This window comes from Molothrus aeneus, chromosome 3, assembly GCF_037042795.1.
Source record: "Molothrus aeneus isolate 106 chromosome 3, BPBGC_Maene_1.0, whole genome shotgun sequence".
NCBI lineage: Eukaryota > Metazoa > Chordata > Aves > Passeriformes > Icteridae > Molothrus > Molothrus aeneus.
The window spans coordinates 33857574-33872131 of record NC_089648.1 but is presented as its reverse complement, the minus strand read 5'-3'; the positions used below and the strand labels follow the sequence as shown (position 1 = coordinate 33872131).

The following is a 14558-nucleotide window of genomic DNA, read 5'->3' as shown; positions in this document are numbered from 1 at the left end:
GTCTGAACACACTTCACAATCTTTCTACCATCTTTCTGATGAAGAACTGTTTTGTTTATATAGGCAAGTTTACTCACATGTTCAATTAAATATTTAAAGCCCATCAATTTCCTTATACTCCTTCTTACTGTTCTTTTCTACTGTATCTCTCCCTACTACTTTTGCACCTGAAGTAACCTTTGAATGCCTTCCAACAATGCTACAAAGATTAAATTCAGTGAGTACAATATATGATTTTTCTCTATCAGCAGCTTCCATTCTACAGTCTTTGTACTTACTGTGAACTCACAAAAGAAGTCATCTGTAAATAAATACTCCTATTCAACGCACAATAGAAAAGTGATCTCCAATTTTGCTACTTTAAAAATGCCTGGAAATTTTCATTGTCTACAGCAACCACCATTTACTTCACCTCCAAACTCAACACCGGTCTTAATCCATTTTCAGTATTTTAAAAAATATATATTTTCCCTGTTTTTATCTCAAAGGTATTATCATTAATGAAATTCCATTTTTTCCTGTATTTTAATTTAGATGCCTTATTAAGAGTTCTCCATTCTGTGAAATTTCAGAATGCTTGAGCTCATCTTCTGCAGTCATAATTAATGTTTTCCTCATATTATTATTATCACATAAATCTTGACATAACATATGTGTTACCTGGCAGATCTTCCTTTAAATAAAATAATTTTTTTGTAATGTCTTTATCCAATAAGGTGTTTTACCAAGACTCCAGGAGGATAGCCTCTGGAGTTTGTAGGCAAATTAGATGTGTATCTCTATGCTCTTCTACCTAAAAACTACAAATCATGATCCTCAAAGCTCCCTATGCAGACTTCACTCTCCAGGTCGACTGGTGGCATAGACTGCATCTCAGGGAAAGCATTTCAGTTTGGAAATAAAACTTCTGTCTTATTCCCAAGAAGCAAACAGCAAGTTCACAACTATTTTCATTTACTCACCAATACAGTAAGGACAACACTGTCCCTTTCTCAAAACAGGTCTCTCACAGGATACTGGTGGGCAAGACTCGGAGTAGCATCTAATGACACCATCCATGCAAATGCAGCTAGTGCAGACATTGGGCTTCCAGGACTCAGCTGTCAGAAAAATATCTCCTTCATCATTTTTGCAGTAACTGGGCATGCTCTCATTGCTTGATGGAGAGGGCTGAAGAGTCTCATCTGTAAATATAAAGAGATTAGGTTATTTAACTTGCAGTGGGTAACTTCACTCAGAGCTCCTTACCAGAGGGTTCATTCTTGAAGAACACAATGGAATTGTTACACATTGCCTCACTACAGAAAATCTGGAAGGACAGAGCCTCATACCTCTTCAGTTCTTATATGGGATGAAGACCTCATGATATACTCTAGCATAATGCTTATTTAGACTTTTATTGAATTTACCCAAAAAAGAAAAAAAAAAGAAAGTAAAACAAGAAAAAAAAGAAAAAAAGCTTGGAAAAAGGAGAGCAAGAGAAAAACAATCACCATCAGAAGCAACCCCTCAGAAAGTGACTCTGCTCTAAATTGCATGATGTATAGGAATTCATCTCAAACAAGAGAGAATAAATTTAAAATCTAAAACCTGAATCCCATCTTCTATCATGTCAGCCCAAGTCTTTGAATGATGCAAAGTGAAAAGCTATTATGCTGCTGTCACCTTCACTAGTGGTCTTAGATGAGCTAATTATAAGCTGTTGAGAAACAAATGGAACTTGATCGTGCTTCAGCCTGATGCCAATGGTTTGCTTTAATTCTCATGCCCATCCATGGGGGAGACATATTCCTACAATGAAGCTGTACCTTAACACACATTACAGGTCAATAAACAGGACTAAGAAAAAGAGAAGAAAGGCTTCATAAGAGCATTGAGATCAGGTTCTCAATCTACCTGCATTAAGCTATGAGACTAAGCCTATTATATAGCCAGTGAGGAAAGATCAGCTCCTCTGAAACAGTATTTTGAAGTAAGCAAATGTTCATTATTAATAATGAAAAAAATATAAATCAGGAGAACTGGCTACCTTGTTTACATAGGTAAATATTACAAAATATTTTGTCAGGAAAAAAGCCCCACACCCAAACCCAAACAAATACCTTGTAGCAAAACCTAATGGCAAAACCTAACTTCTATTTTTTCCTAAAGTAAATTTTAAAATTTTGATTCGAATAAAGGCATATTTTTTTTAATGAGTTTACATACAATTCAGAGGTTTGTACTAAATTTCCACTGCAATAAACTTCCCCATTTGCTATGTAAAATAGGAATTTATGTTCATTTATAATTGAATATCTTTCCTAGGGGGAAAGCAAATCCTGTTATCTTCTCGACACTGTGAGGCAGTCTAGGAGGAGTCTGGCATGCCTGCCAGGCTGGAATGCTTTGATATTACTCAGCTGCCTTCAAATCACTATCAGAATGACACCATGTGAAGGTAAAAGCAAATGGAGACCAATTTTTGAGACCAAACCCCAAATAGGCAAGATAGTAATAAAAAGGTTCATAGAAACCAAGGTGTGTAGAAAGAAAAAGAAACAAGCCTGTATTTACCTAACACTTTGATTGCTTTCAAAGTTTCTCTAATCCTGCATGTCTCCATAAAGGAGTGCATATTTCATAAACCTTCCAAGGATTCTGGTTCTTACACAACCCCTACATTGTTAGATTGCTTTCAAGATTTTGCAAGTTCAGGGCCACAGCTCCCCTTTACACATAAGATCTCTCTTGCACACAGTCAAGTTTTGCACTTGAATTAGAGAACTGCAGGCTGTCACTGCAAACTGCTGGAGAACAAAGGCACCACAATAACCACCTGAGCACACACTGAAGCATTCTCATACTGAAACATTAGACATCCTCAGATCAAGGAAAGGCTCTGATGACAGCTGGATGTCAGCACATACCTGGGCACTGTGGGCAGCAGGAGTCCTGTGTGCGGGTGGGGTTTTGACAAAGAAGGGGTGGGCAGACTTCAGTCTCACACAGGACACGGCCACTGTGGCAGGTGCACTGTGTGCAAGAATCAATGTTCCATGTCTCTCCTTCTACAAAGTATTCCCCACCAGGAGCGTGACAGATTGATGGACTGGTGAGCTCTGGCTTTTGCACTATTATTTCATCTGGGAAAAACAGAATTGGAAGAGAGGCAAAATCAACTGGGAATCTTATAATTAACAACTGTACACAAGGTGAAGAATTTCTGTTATTATTGAAAATAAATATATACATTATTCTTAATGAAGCCCTTCTGACTTTATGGCACCTGCATCTCATCAAAAATGGGAAATATATAAGCAGGAAACAATTTGAGAATCAGACTGAATAAAGACTAGTTAATATAAATCAGAGATAACTTCAAGCATTTTTGGCATTTCAGAAAAAACAAACTAACTTGTGATTTGGGAATTCCAAGAGACAATTGTCATTTTCTGAAAAATTTTAACAATCAGACAGTTTCTTAACTGCTAAATATTAACTTCAGATACAATTCCTGAAAGGATGGATAAGTAAGCTTCTCCTCTGGGATTTAGAAAGTCCAGGTAAAGGTTAAGTTTCCCAACAGATATGTGTCTATATCATCTGCATCATTAGATGCTACATTAAAAAAACAACCAAACAACCCCCCCTCAAAACCCCAACCCCCCAGAAAAGAAAAAGCCAAACACAGAATCCACCCCACAGCCCCCTAAAAATGTACAAGCACTTAACATCAGTGGAAGTGCTTCATCACTGTTACATTTAAAAAAAAAATACCTGCTAAATTTGAAAAAAACCCCACTTGGATATAAAAAAATACCACAATGTGTAGCCTTATCCTTCCAGTAATTGTATCTCAACAAATGAACTTTACTTTCTTTTCAAACAATTATTTACATCACCTCTGCAGCCCTGGCTAAAAGATTCACCCTGGCAGTTTAGAGAACAAATTTGACCTCTTTCAAGTTAAGGAAGGAACTGAAACTGTTTCTCTTTTTCAGCATGAGATCCTCCAGCCTCTGGGGTATTAAAAAAAATGGGGGAACTCTTCACCTCTTGGTGTTTTAAAAGATAAATAAAGAAACCTATCAGGTACCTTGAGTACTTAAGCATTTACCATCAAGAAAAAGTTATGCCACCATCCTCAGCCTGCTTAAAATCCTTTGAAGCCTATCCTACACTAGGGGCAATAAGGGCAGTAATAGTTGCCTGCCTACCATGCTGGTTGTTTTGGACCTGGAGTGAGTCCACCAGCTTTTTCCATGCATTCTGCATAGATACCAAGATGCCTCACACACCATGTTTTTTCAGCTGTGGAAGCCATGAGTTTGAAAGTTACAGGCTTTGAAAGTGAAGCTCCCAGGCTTATAAGTGATGTCCTTCAGCCTGAATTCAACCCATCTAATAATAGACAGCTAAGTTAGGTGCCTCTGTTAAGAACTGAACTTCCTCAGGTTTCCTATGCTATGTATGGAGGAGAAGAAAAAAGTGACTTCTTGCTAATTGTGCTACATCTCTAAACCACTTTCTGAAGGTGCCTCTCACCTACTTCATTATAATGATGCCTAATGTGAACATCATCCTAACCCAAATATCTTGGTTAAGGAGAGAAAACTTAAGTGTACAGCAGCTCCTCTAGTCATTTAGGCAGGCCAAGGCTCACAAAGTGCTTGTGACTTCTCTCCATGTTTCTAGCACTGCTGTTCCTGTCCGGAGAACGGCCTTTGTGCCCTTTGCTCTATGACACTGCCACGTAGAGGAAACCAGGCAATTGTGTTTTCATTTCTGGAGAATGATCGGTAGAACTCAAGGAAGCTGACACTGACTGATCTTAGTCTATTCACAAAGTACCTGTGCTTTTCTTTCAGAGAATTATTTTATCTTTCACCAATTTGCTTATGCCATGCTTTTCCAATTGCTTACATTTATGAACCACATACATGATTCAGCAGCATTTACCTGAAATAAGATTGCTAGTCTGCTGCCTTGTCACTGTTAGATTTTTATTTCAGCTGGAACAATATGTTATGCGCTATGCAATGGCATCTTAACTCACCATGGCAAAGGCAATACTAAGATCTTCTGGTAATTTTCTGAGTCATCTCCTTTGCATTTAATTTTCTGCAAAGTCACAGGTCTGTTTTGCTACAGCTAATTACTGTTCCTGATCAAAAAAGCACAACCAGATAGCACTGCTGTATATGTTGCCTACTGCTCCCTCAGCAGCATTGATAATGATGTATCACTGCAACTGAAGTGCAACAAATGTGCAAATACATTACCTCAAGAAACAATTGGTCAAATACACACTTTTGACATAGCATGGTTCTGTGAAACAGTAGCAATTAATGGCTTTTAAACCTTACAGGAAAACTTAAGATTTTTACAAGCATTGTGATGATCCATATAAACCTCTTAATATATAGAAACGTGATTATAACGGACATTTTAGCACTCAATATATACCTTGCTCTGCTGAAAACTAACTAAATGTGGAATTAAATGTAACCCCAGGGTTTTTTTTTCAGTCTACAAAATGATCTCTGAGAGCTGCCACTTCCACGTGGATAGGTTAAGAGTGCAATTCCAAATCCAGTACATCAGGACTGCTAATTACTTCAATATCCTTATGGCAGATACATTTGAGTGACATGCTCTCAGTCTCACAATTCCAAACTACTTAAAGCCATGATATATATTTAACATCATCAGTGGGGAATCAATATGTTCAAAATAAAATCAGAATTACATTTCTAACAAATATAAGACCTCAGAGGGGAAAAAAACCCCACATTGAGACTAATTTGGCCATAGTAATTCCTACACTTACATATGCCATTTTAAAAATGCTGTGTCTGCCCCTAGCATTGTAAGAGTTTACACCAAGTATGACTTTGCTTACACAGAAGCTAGGTGACCAGTGTCTTGAAAGCAGGATTGATGTCAGACAGAGAAATCTAGCAGACCCTCTCTCTTGAAGGAATGGACACTGCTGGCTAAGTAGCTGCTCTTTTATAAAAGAGATCAACATTGCTGGTGCTCAGAATCAAACACTGATCTCATCCACAAGAAATGTATAGTGTGAGATAATAGATTCTGCTAAATTTATATTGACCTTTCTTCCACAAACTGAACATTAGGCTTGTGAATGAATTTACCTAAACTTTCTCTCCATACACAAAGTAACTAGCTGCTGGCGAGCTGAAAGACCAAAATTCCCATTACTCTTATTTGAATGCTCTGAGGTATTCTGCACATGTTCAGTAAATCAACGTGCACGAGTATGCTGACATTAGAATAAAGTCAAGGATGACTCTTGGGGACCTAACAAGAGAATTGCGGGAATTGGAACAAACACTATACATTTTAAATTTTGAATCTTGTTTGTTTATATAAGGCAAGACTGATGCTAACCTGCCCTCATCCATATGAAGTACATCTTAGTATATCCCCTACAGTACCACACAAATCATTGTGAAAAGGCTGAAAGAGAGACTCTTTGGAATCTTCCATCTTTCTGGGGACTGATTGATTTTTCCAGTTACCACAAGGAGTGAACTGGATTGGAGATCACAATTTGTCTAAGCAATCTAAAGAGATTGGTTATTTTAGGTCACTGGGAGGATGCACTGTTCTCTGTCACTTTCAGAAAGAGAATCTGTTTATTTTGCCCCTAGGATTTCCTGTTCTTTACAAAGTATTAGAAAAAGTTCATAATTGCTTATATCCTGCCAATACTGTCTTACTGCTCTCTATTTATAGAAGCTTCATGAGCCTCATTGTTCTTACTCCTGAGTTCCAATAAAGTCATAGACAACATCACTGTATTACAAATTAATCTACTTAGCACATAAAAAACTATAGGAACAATTCTGAAAACAGAGGGCATTAATCTTACATTCTACCCATACTTTTTCATAGATGTTTCTCATCTTACTAAAATGATATTGGAATGCAACATAAACTGTACTTGGCCTTTCCACTGAAAGTATTGAAATAATCTACTGCTGGTGGCATAGGAGCCTTCCTCAGAACACAGAATCATAACGTTCAATTACTTAAGACATCTGTTTGTGTACATCTTTGAGGGGTTGTAAAACACACATTTTAATAAAACTCCACTTCAAAATCAAAAATGAAAATGTAATGGCTTATTACAATACTTGCTATTATAGGTAACAAACTAGAAACTTTCACTTAGTTTTACTAGTTTAAAGATTCCAATGTGTCAAAGATTAACACGTTAGGACCCACAACTTGCATATGCTTTAAATATGTAAGTTCCCATTTTCCACAGCTGAGAACTTAATGACAGCAACTCATCATGTTACGTTAGGGCATAGAAACCTTCATCTCTGCCTACTACCGAAGTATGCATGAGATTATTTAATGTATTAAGAAACAGAACACGGGCGAAATGAAACTTGATTACAAAGCATGAGGAAGAAACCATGTGTTACCTGGACATGAGGGACAACACTGCCCTGGATGTATGGTGGGGTTGGCACAGCTGGGGACGGGGCAGGTGATCAAGGCGCACATTTCCCGCCCGTTGTGGCAGTAACATTCCCTGCAGCCGTCGTGCCAGCTCTCCTCATTCTCATGCCGCCGCCCATCCATGGACAGGCAGGAGCCCGTTTTAACAGGAGGCATAAGGGAAGCTGTTGCCTCTGCAAAAACCAAAGAAAAATGAGGTGTCCTGATAAGCATCTGTTGCTTAGGAAGAAACACCAACTTTGTGACTGGATTGCATTTATTTTTAAAGCACATATTAGACCAAGTAAATAACAGTTCCATCATTTACACTTAAATTAACACACAGGAAACAATTAAAAGGTACACTGAAAGGGGCAATAGGATGTAGTAGAATTTCCTGTAGTATTTCCTTGGAAAATATAATCACTTTCTTCTGATGAACCTATACTTTTTTAATCAACCAGAAATGTAGCAATGTCTAAATAATGTAAGAAAAAGGAGAAATGCAATGGAGGGAAATAGCAGATAGCATGAAGCATATTTAAAATGAAATATTTAAATACCATAGCACATTAGATTATCTATGATATATCTGAGAGCAAGTAGAATATAAAAAACATTTAAATGATCTATGGATAATCTTGCAAATGATAAAAAATTGCAATCAGGTACTAACAGGGTAATGGTAGATACTGGAAATAGTCCATAAAGTACTTCCTGTGAGAAATTATTTGTTTATATTACTACAATAAATGAGATATTTGGAAGAGAATGATGAGAATTTCATCCCTCATTTCTTTTAGCTTTTACTGAGATGAGAATACAGTAGCTTAGACTGTGGTATTACTTGCATTCTGTCAGAACACACAAGCAGTTGGTCCAGGGAGGATAAAGTTTCATTTGTATCTTAAGGGGTATTTAAGTGCTGCAGGATTCAGCCTCAATATATTCTTTGTTAATCAGCAGAGTGAATTTAGAGCCAAACACTCCCTCATCCACATCACTATTATGATGAAAGATGCAGGAGCAGTTTGTCAGTTAACTGACTTGTTTTCAGTGGTATGCCAACCATGTTCTGCTGACATACATATAACATTATTTGTACTAAGCTCTTAATTAATTTTCTTTTAAAAAAGGATAATGTATGAGAAGTAGTAATGATTGCATGTAATTTTAGGAAGTGTTCAGCTTTTTTGCTTGTTGGTTTTTTGGTTGGTTGGGGTGATTTTTGGTGCGTTTTTTTTGTTTGTTTTTTGCACACCAGTATGTAGGTCAGCACTTCTTCAGCTGTGGCAGATCTATCAAAGATGATTTCACAAGCAGATGGTACAAAGTTAGTTTGAGGCACATTATCAGAATAGAAAGCCAATGCACAGAAGTTACATTAGTACACCATTTTGTGAGATAAACAAAAATGCTGCATAAGGATAAAGTACTTCTTAGAACAGACTTCATCCTGGTGCACTAACAGAAATACTATGAAAAAAACCTAAATTCAGTTACTATACTTTCATAATTTAGTATCAAAGTATTTAAATTACGATTTGAATCAATATCGCTGGAATACTGCTCTATATTAAAATGATTATTGACACTCAGAAGTCCTACATAGAAAGACTTTGCTTATTTAGCAAGGGAAAAGGGTATCTGAAGCAATCAGATTTTTTCCTAAAATATTCTAAAGTACACTCCATAATTTGGAGAAACATACATAAGTAGGAACTCAAAATGAAGTTCACAAACTGAGATTGTAATTAAAAACTGGAAAGTGAAAACAATCAGTACAAAAGCTAATATTTGAAAAAATCCAATGTGTAAATGCAAAATGGGAGTAATTAGCTAACTAGAGGTATCTTTGAAATAATCTGAGATACAGTAGTTCAAAAGGAAAGAAAGTGTGCAATGTGACACCACTGCAGAAGAGGCAAGTTCATTATAAGACACAAGTACAGGAGCACTGTACATTTAAATACAGCACTACTATTTCTACTAGTCTGAAGATTTTACTATGGCTAAAGCACAGTATCAAAGTTTTGAACAGTGATGAGAAACTGCAGTAACTGGGTTTGTTTGACTTAGAAACCCATTTCCCACCCAAAAAATGTTACAAGTCTCCATTTGTAACCCCTTAAATACTGCAAGAATTCTAAAGGGAATGGTGCTTAGTTGCTCCATATGTCTGCTAAGCTCAGAACAACAAGTAACCAGCTCAATGTGTATAAAATGAGACACTAATTTTAGAAAATTCATTTAAAAATGTCATATGTTTCTAACCACAGGATAACACTATTTTAGAAATGTTTGGTTTTTTTTCTCTTTCTGTTTTGTTGTGGTTTTTTGTGTCTTTTGAAAGGGGAGATTCTTAATAAATTAAATCTTAGACAAACATCTGTCAAGGATTATCCAGATACACCCTATTTTATGCACGGGTAAAGAAGTGGACTTTCAGTTTGTCAGATACTACTCCAGCCTGTACTTCTATGGTTCTATTAATCCTAGCACAAGCTATTTCTGGCAGAAGCAATTTAGAAAGGGGAGCTAATTCACAGGCAGGGGATTTACCCGACCCTTCCTCTTACTTAAGGATTCTGGGTCAAAATTTTAACAAGGACTCACATTTTCCCCAGAACATACTGGTGATTGTTCTAATCATCCTTTGAGAAAACTGCAAATGAAGTGATGTTGAAGTGATATGCTCATGGCTCGGTGTCTTTATGTTCATGACAACAGTAAATACTACTTAGAGATGGATCAAGTTAATTTCACTAAATAATTGTGCACATTTTAAAATCCATACTTGTTAAGGAGAACACCTAAAAGTGTGCATACACATAATTAGTGACCAAAGTTTATAGTCTGGGAGGCAATTACGGTACATCTAAGGGAACACTTTGTGCGTATTTAGTCACAGCATTATGACAGTCAGGAAAAGTGTTCTGATTGTGAGACAAATGACAAATTGAGTAATAAGAATTATCTCAATGGGACACCATTCAGCAGTTACCCTTTCTTATTTAATTTTTAAAACTTTAACTTATAGTAAAAGTAATATATTTTAGCTTATGTCAATGAAATCTCTGCTTCTCACATCTGCAAAATATGTTTATAACACTACAACTTTTATTTTGCTAGAAGTCTGAAAGTTTTTTAAACTGTCTGCATTGTATAATATTATATAGAAAAAAGAGAGTGTTGGATATTTTTGATTCAAATGATTGCATGTTTGCCTTCAACTACATGAGAGTGACTTCAAGAACTCATATATTTTCTACCAGTGCTATATTCCCATAGCTTGTTCTTTTACATTTTATAATTTTTTTAAATGCAAAAGAAATAGCGAGAAGTTGAGAATAGGGTCATTAGACAAAGCTATGGGAAAGTAATAAAACTTACTTGACTACAGCTAGAAATCAAACCACACAAGTAAGAGTCAAAGAAAATAAGCATGAAAAAGCAGTTAGGATTAGAGAGAAACTGAACAAAACCAAAAAGTTATTAAATGCAACACATAGAGATGAGCAATGAAGGAAGTCTGATACCCAGACTAATACAGAACATAACCTGAAAATATTGTAAGGAAGAGACATGCTGAAAGCAGCACAAGTATATGGCAGACAACAAATGAACATCTGATCTCAAGGTCCATCTTGAACTTGGTGGTTATAGGTTGGGGATGTGGCGTGTGTGAATTTTTAGCTTAAGAATACCAAGTCCTTTCTCCTGGGCAGCTGTTTTCTCTACTCATTGTTCATTAAGACTGCCTGAAAAGCATCCAAGAAACAGCACTCCAATTTTATGTGATATACTGGATATTTATCAAATCCAACACTTGTTTGTAAAGAAAAGGCAATGGTGAAGAAGGCAAGATGAACATCACTACTGAAAAAAATGCCCTCAATTAGCTCATTATTAGTAGTTTCTTATTAAGATTCTGATACAATTTTTATTAATGATAACAAACTTTTTGTGACTTTGTAGTGGGAGATAAAAGCAGAGCTGAAGCTTTCTGTTGAAGCCCAGATGAATAGATAAAAACAAACACCAGCAAAACAATACATGTCTTTGAGCAAGGTTGAACTGGTTCCCCCTCAGTTACCATATTTCAGTTTGTAAATATCCTGTGCAGTATTGCTTTTCTTTCACCCTGGTTTCCACCTGCTTTGAAAACAAGTTGTAGTTAGAGGTGGTAATGCAGGGGCACATACCTCTGCACTTGCAGATAACACAGCCATGACTGTTCTGCTGGAAGCCCAATGGACAGATTTTACCACAAGGCAGGTTGGGGCACTTTTTACACCGACAGATTTCACAGCCATGCTTGTTCTTCCTAGATGAGCAAAATAATTTGTAAAAGGTCAGCAAGTCACTTTAAATATCTACATCTTTAAAGCAAGAGCATCCCCCCTAAAAATGACTGATGAGCAAAGAAAATTATTGGTACTTGTCACCCTTAGATTCAGTGGTTTTATGGGCTGTACAAGCTTTATGGGCTCAATCCCTGGCATATCCTCCCTCCATTCAGTGGATCCTATGCTCAATGTTTCCTCATCTTTTTTCACAAAGGCAGATAATACTATTCAAACTTTTGGCACAGATGTACGAAACAAAGAACAGACATGGGAAGTTATAGAACATGATCTAGCAAGATAGAGGAGAAATAAATGATGTAAATCTCTAGAAAGCCTGGCTTCAAGCTGTAGAAAACTGATTTTTAGTTAAAAGGCTGAGAATAATGAATTGCAATACAGTAGAGTGGAGAATGAAAGACTTAATGTATTCCTATCCCATCAAAAGGAATGCTTCTTTCCATTACTGTGTAGAGCTTTTAAACAGTGAGCTTTATCTAGCAGATTTTTTCAGACAATTATGAAAAGGTTTTGGCTTCTTTAAAGATGCACCAACTCAATATTTCTAATTACTAACTTTTAACAGTCTTAAAAAAAGGTCATAAATATGATGATTAATCCCTAACTGCTCACTCTCTAATATACTTTTCTTTTAATATTTCCTTCTTTTGTGTCCTATTTGCGACTAAATGTTTACATTAAAATAGAGATTTGTCCTCCCTTACACTCCATGTTTTTAATGAGCACAACACACCTGGAAGCCAAATACATGGTACTTTAAAAAAGAATTTGGCACAGTAGCAGTAAACTGAACAAATATGCTATACAACCACAAATCTAAATAATTTTCACACCAAGGTAAAACTCAAAGTGAAATGATCCTAAAATAGTCCTCGACACAACTTTAGCTCTTTATATTACAAACAGTTCCATATGAAGATATCTTTATATGTTATTAATTTCATTCAGTGTAATTTTTCATGTATTTTTAGTGAATGACAAGATTCGAGTGCTCATTTCCAATTTCTAAAAAATCAACTGAAAACTTTATTAAACATTCATTATTTAAAAATATCAGCCATTGTGCATAATAAAATTATATTCTGCATGTAAGCACATAATTTAAATTGAATACTATTCTCCAAATAGTGTAAAAAGGTTTAAAGTTCATATATTTTTCAGGTGCACAAAAATGTATGGGAAAAATCATCCCAAAGACAGGGTTCCTGAAAACACTGGCATCAGCTTGAAATCAACTAGTTTTTAAAACAATCTTACAACTACCATACTATGCCCATTAAAATGTGCTGTCATTTTTAAAGTGCTTCTGCTATATAGTTCACTTAGATTTTCTGATAAAACTGTTTAGCACACACTTGAGCAAAAAAAAAAAAGGAAAAAGAGTGTGGTTCAGCTCATCTAAGTAAAAAAAATCACATACATGAATTGTAATTATTCTCTGTAGGTCAATGTATTAAACTCATGATACATAAAGAATAAAATTACTGCTCTTTACAGGATTCCTTTTCTGTAACTTCCCTCTGGTTCTACTTTCTCTCACTTGCAAAACTGACAGTAAGTCTCAGCCAGTCCTGAAGTCAACATGCCTGATGATAATTTTATTAACTCCTTAATTTAAAATCCCTTCTTTTCCTCTCTCATTTACTATTCAGTGTACTAAGAGGACACACCACAGTAAAAATGGCTATTAAAAAGACTGCAACATTTATGAACAAGGGCCAAAGAGAATTCTAAAATGAAGCAGAAATTTAGGAGTATTACTATCAAAAACTACGAGTTGCAAAAAAATAGAAAAATTTGAATGTTATCTGAAGATCTCCTGTCACGAGGTAGAAATTAAACTATAGTGAAAAGCAGGCAGTAACATGGAATGAACCCATACAAAATATAATTTTCTGGTAAAATATATAGAGATACCACCAGAACTAATTACTAAGAAACTTCTGCAACAAAAGACCCACTCAGTTTTCATCACCTGTTTCACAACCATAAATATTTACTTTTATGGAAAAAGAAGTCTACCAAAAATACACATTTTGAATGCATTTACAAAAACATAGATAAAATACTATTCTTCACAAATCCTGTAATTAACAAAAATGTCTTACTAAAACTAGTCTGCTCTCATATCAAGGTTAAAAGAAACTTGAAATATTAGATAATAATTTGAATAAAATAAATGGGCTATGAATTGGAAGTTCCTCAAAGCATGCCAAAAGAATTTCAAAAAGCTACATGTGAGAGATATTACTTGTAAGTAGCTTTCTCATCTTGTTTGTCAAATTCTTCAACAAAATTTAAGCACTGCTTTCCTTTTATAATCTGCTGGTTTTTGAGCTTCTCTTTCTAAATGTGTTGATCCAAATCCATTTTGAAGAATACTGCACTCCCACATCCGTAATGATGTTTCTATTTTCCTACTTCCCCCCGCTGTGCCACAGGCAAACCCAAGTGGATATGCCTGGACTTTTGTGTCTTTCCCGTAGACGGGGGTTGCATGAAGCGTGCTTTCAGGATGAGAATACGTACAAGTATCCAAAGGGACAGTACTTGTCACATACAATGGGTTTGCACTTCTTGGGCCGTGGCCGGCACTGACAGATCTCACAGTTGTGGGCGTCAGTCTGGAAGCCGAAGGAACAATCCAAGGAACAGCCCGAAATGAGGCCGGTGCACAGCTCCTCCCCTGCAAGGACACACACAGCTTATCACAACATGAACACGGCTTATACC

At 36.1% G+C, this 14558-nt stretch overlaps 1 protein-coding gene across 1 annotated transcript in view; it reads right to left on the bottom strand.

The window, feature by feature from the left end:
• Positions 1 to 14558, bottom strand: part of CRIM1 (cysteine rich transmembrane BMP regulator 1) — a 175148-nt gene that overhangs the window by 10292 nt on the left and 150298 nt on the right. The window contains exons 9-13 of the mRNA XM_066546638.1: positions 14355 to 14511; positions 11664 to 11785; positions 7443 to 7652; positions 2910 to 3125; positions 963 to 1184 (exon numbers count right to left, since the gene is read on the bottom strand). Of these exons, the coding sequence (XP_066402735.1) occupies positions 963 to 1184; positions 2910 to 3125; positions 7443 to 7652; positions 11664 to 11785; positions 14355 to 14511 (927 nt within the window). The remainder of the gene's footprint in view (positions 1 to 962; positions 1185 to 2909; positions 3126 to 7442; positions 7653 to 11663; positions 11786 to 14354; positions 14512 to 14558) is intronic.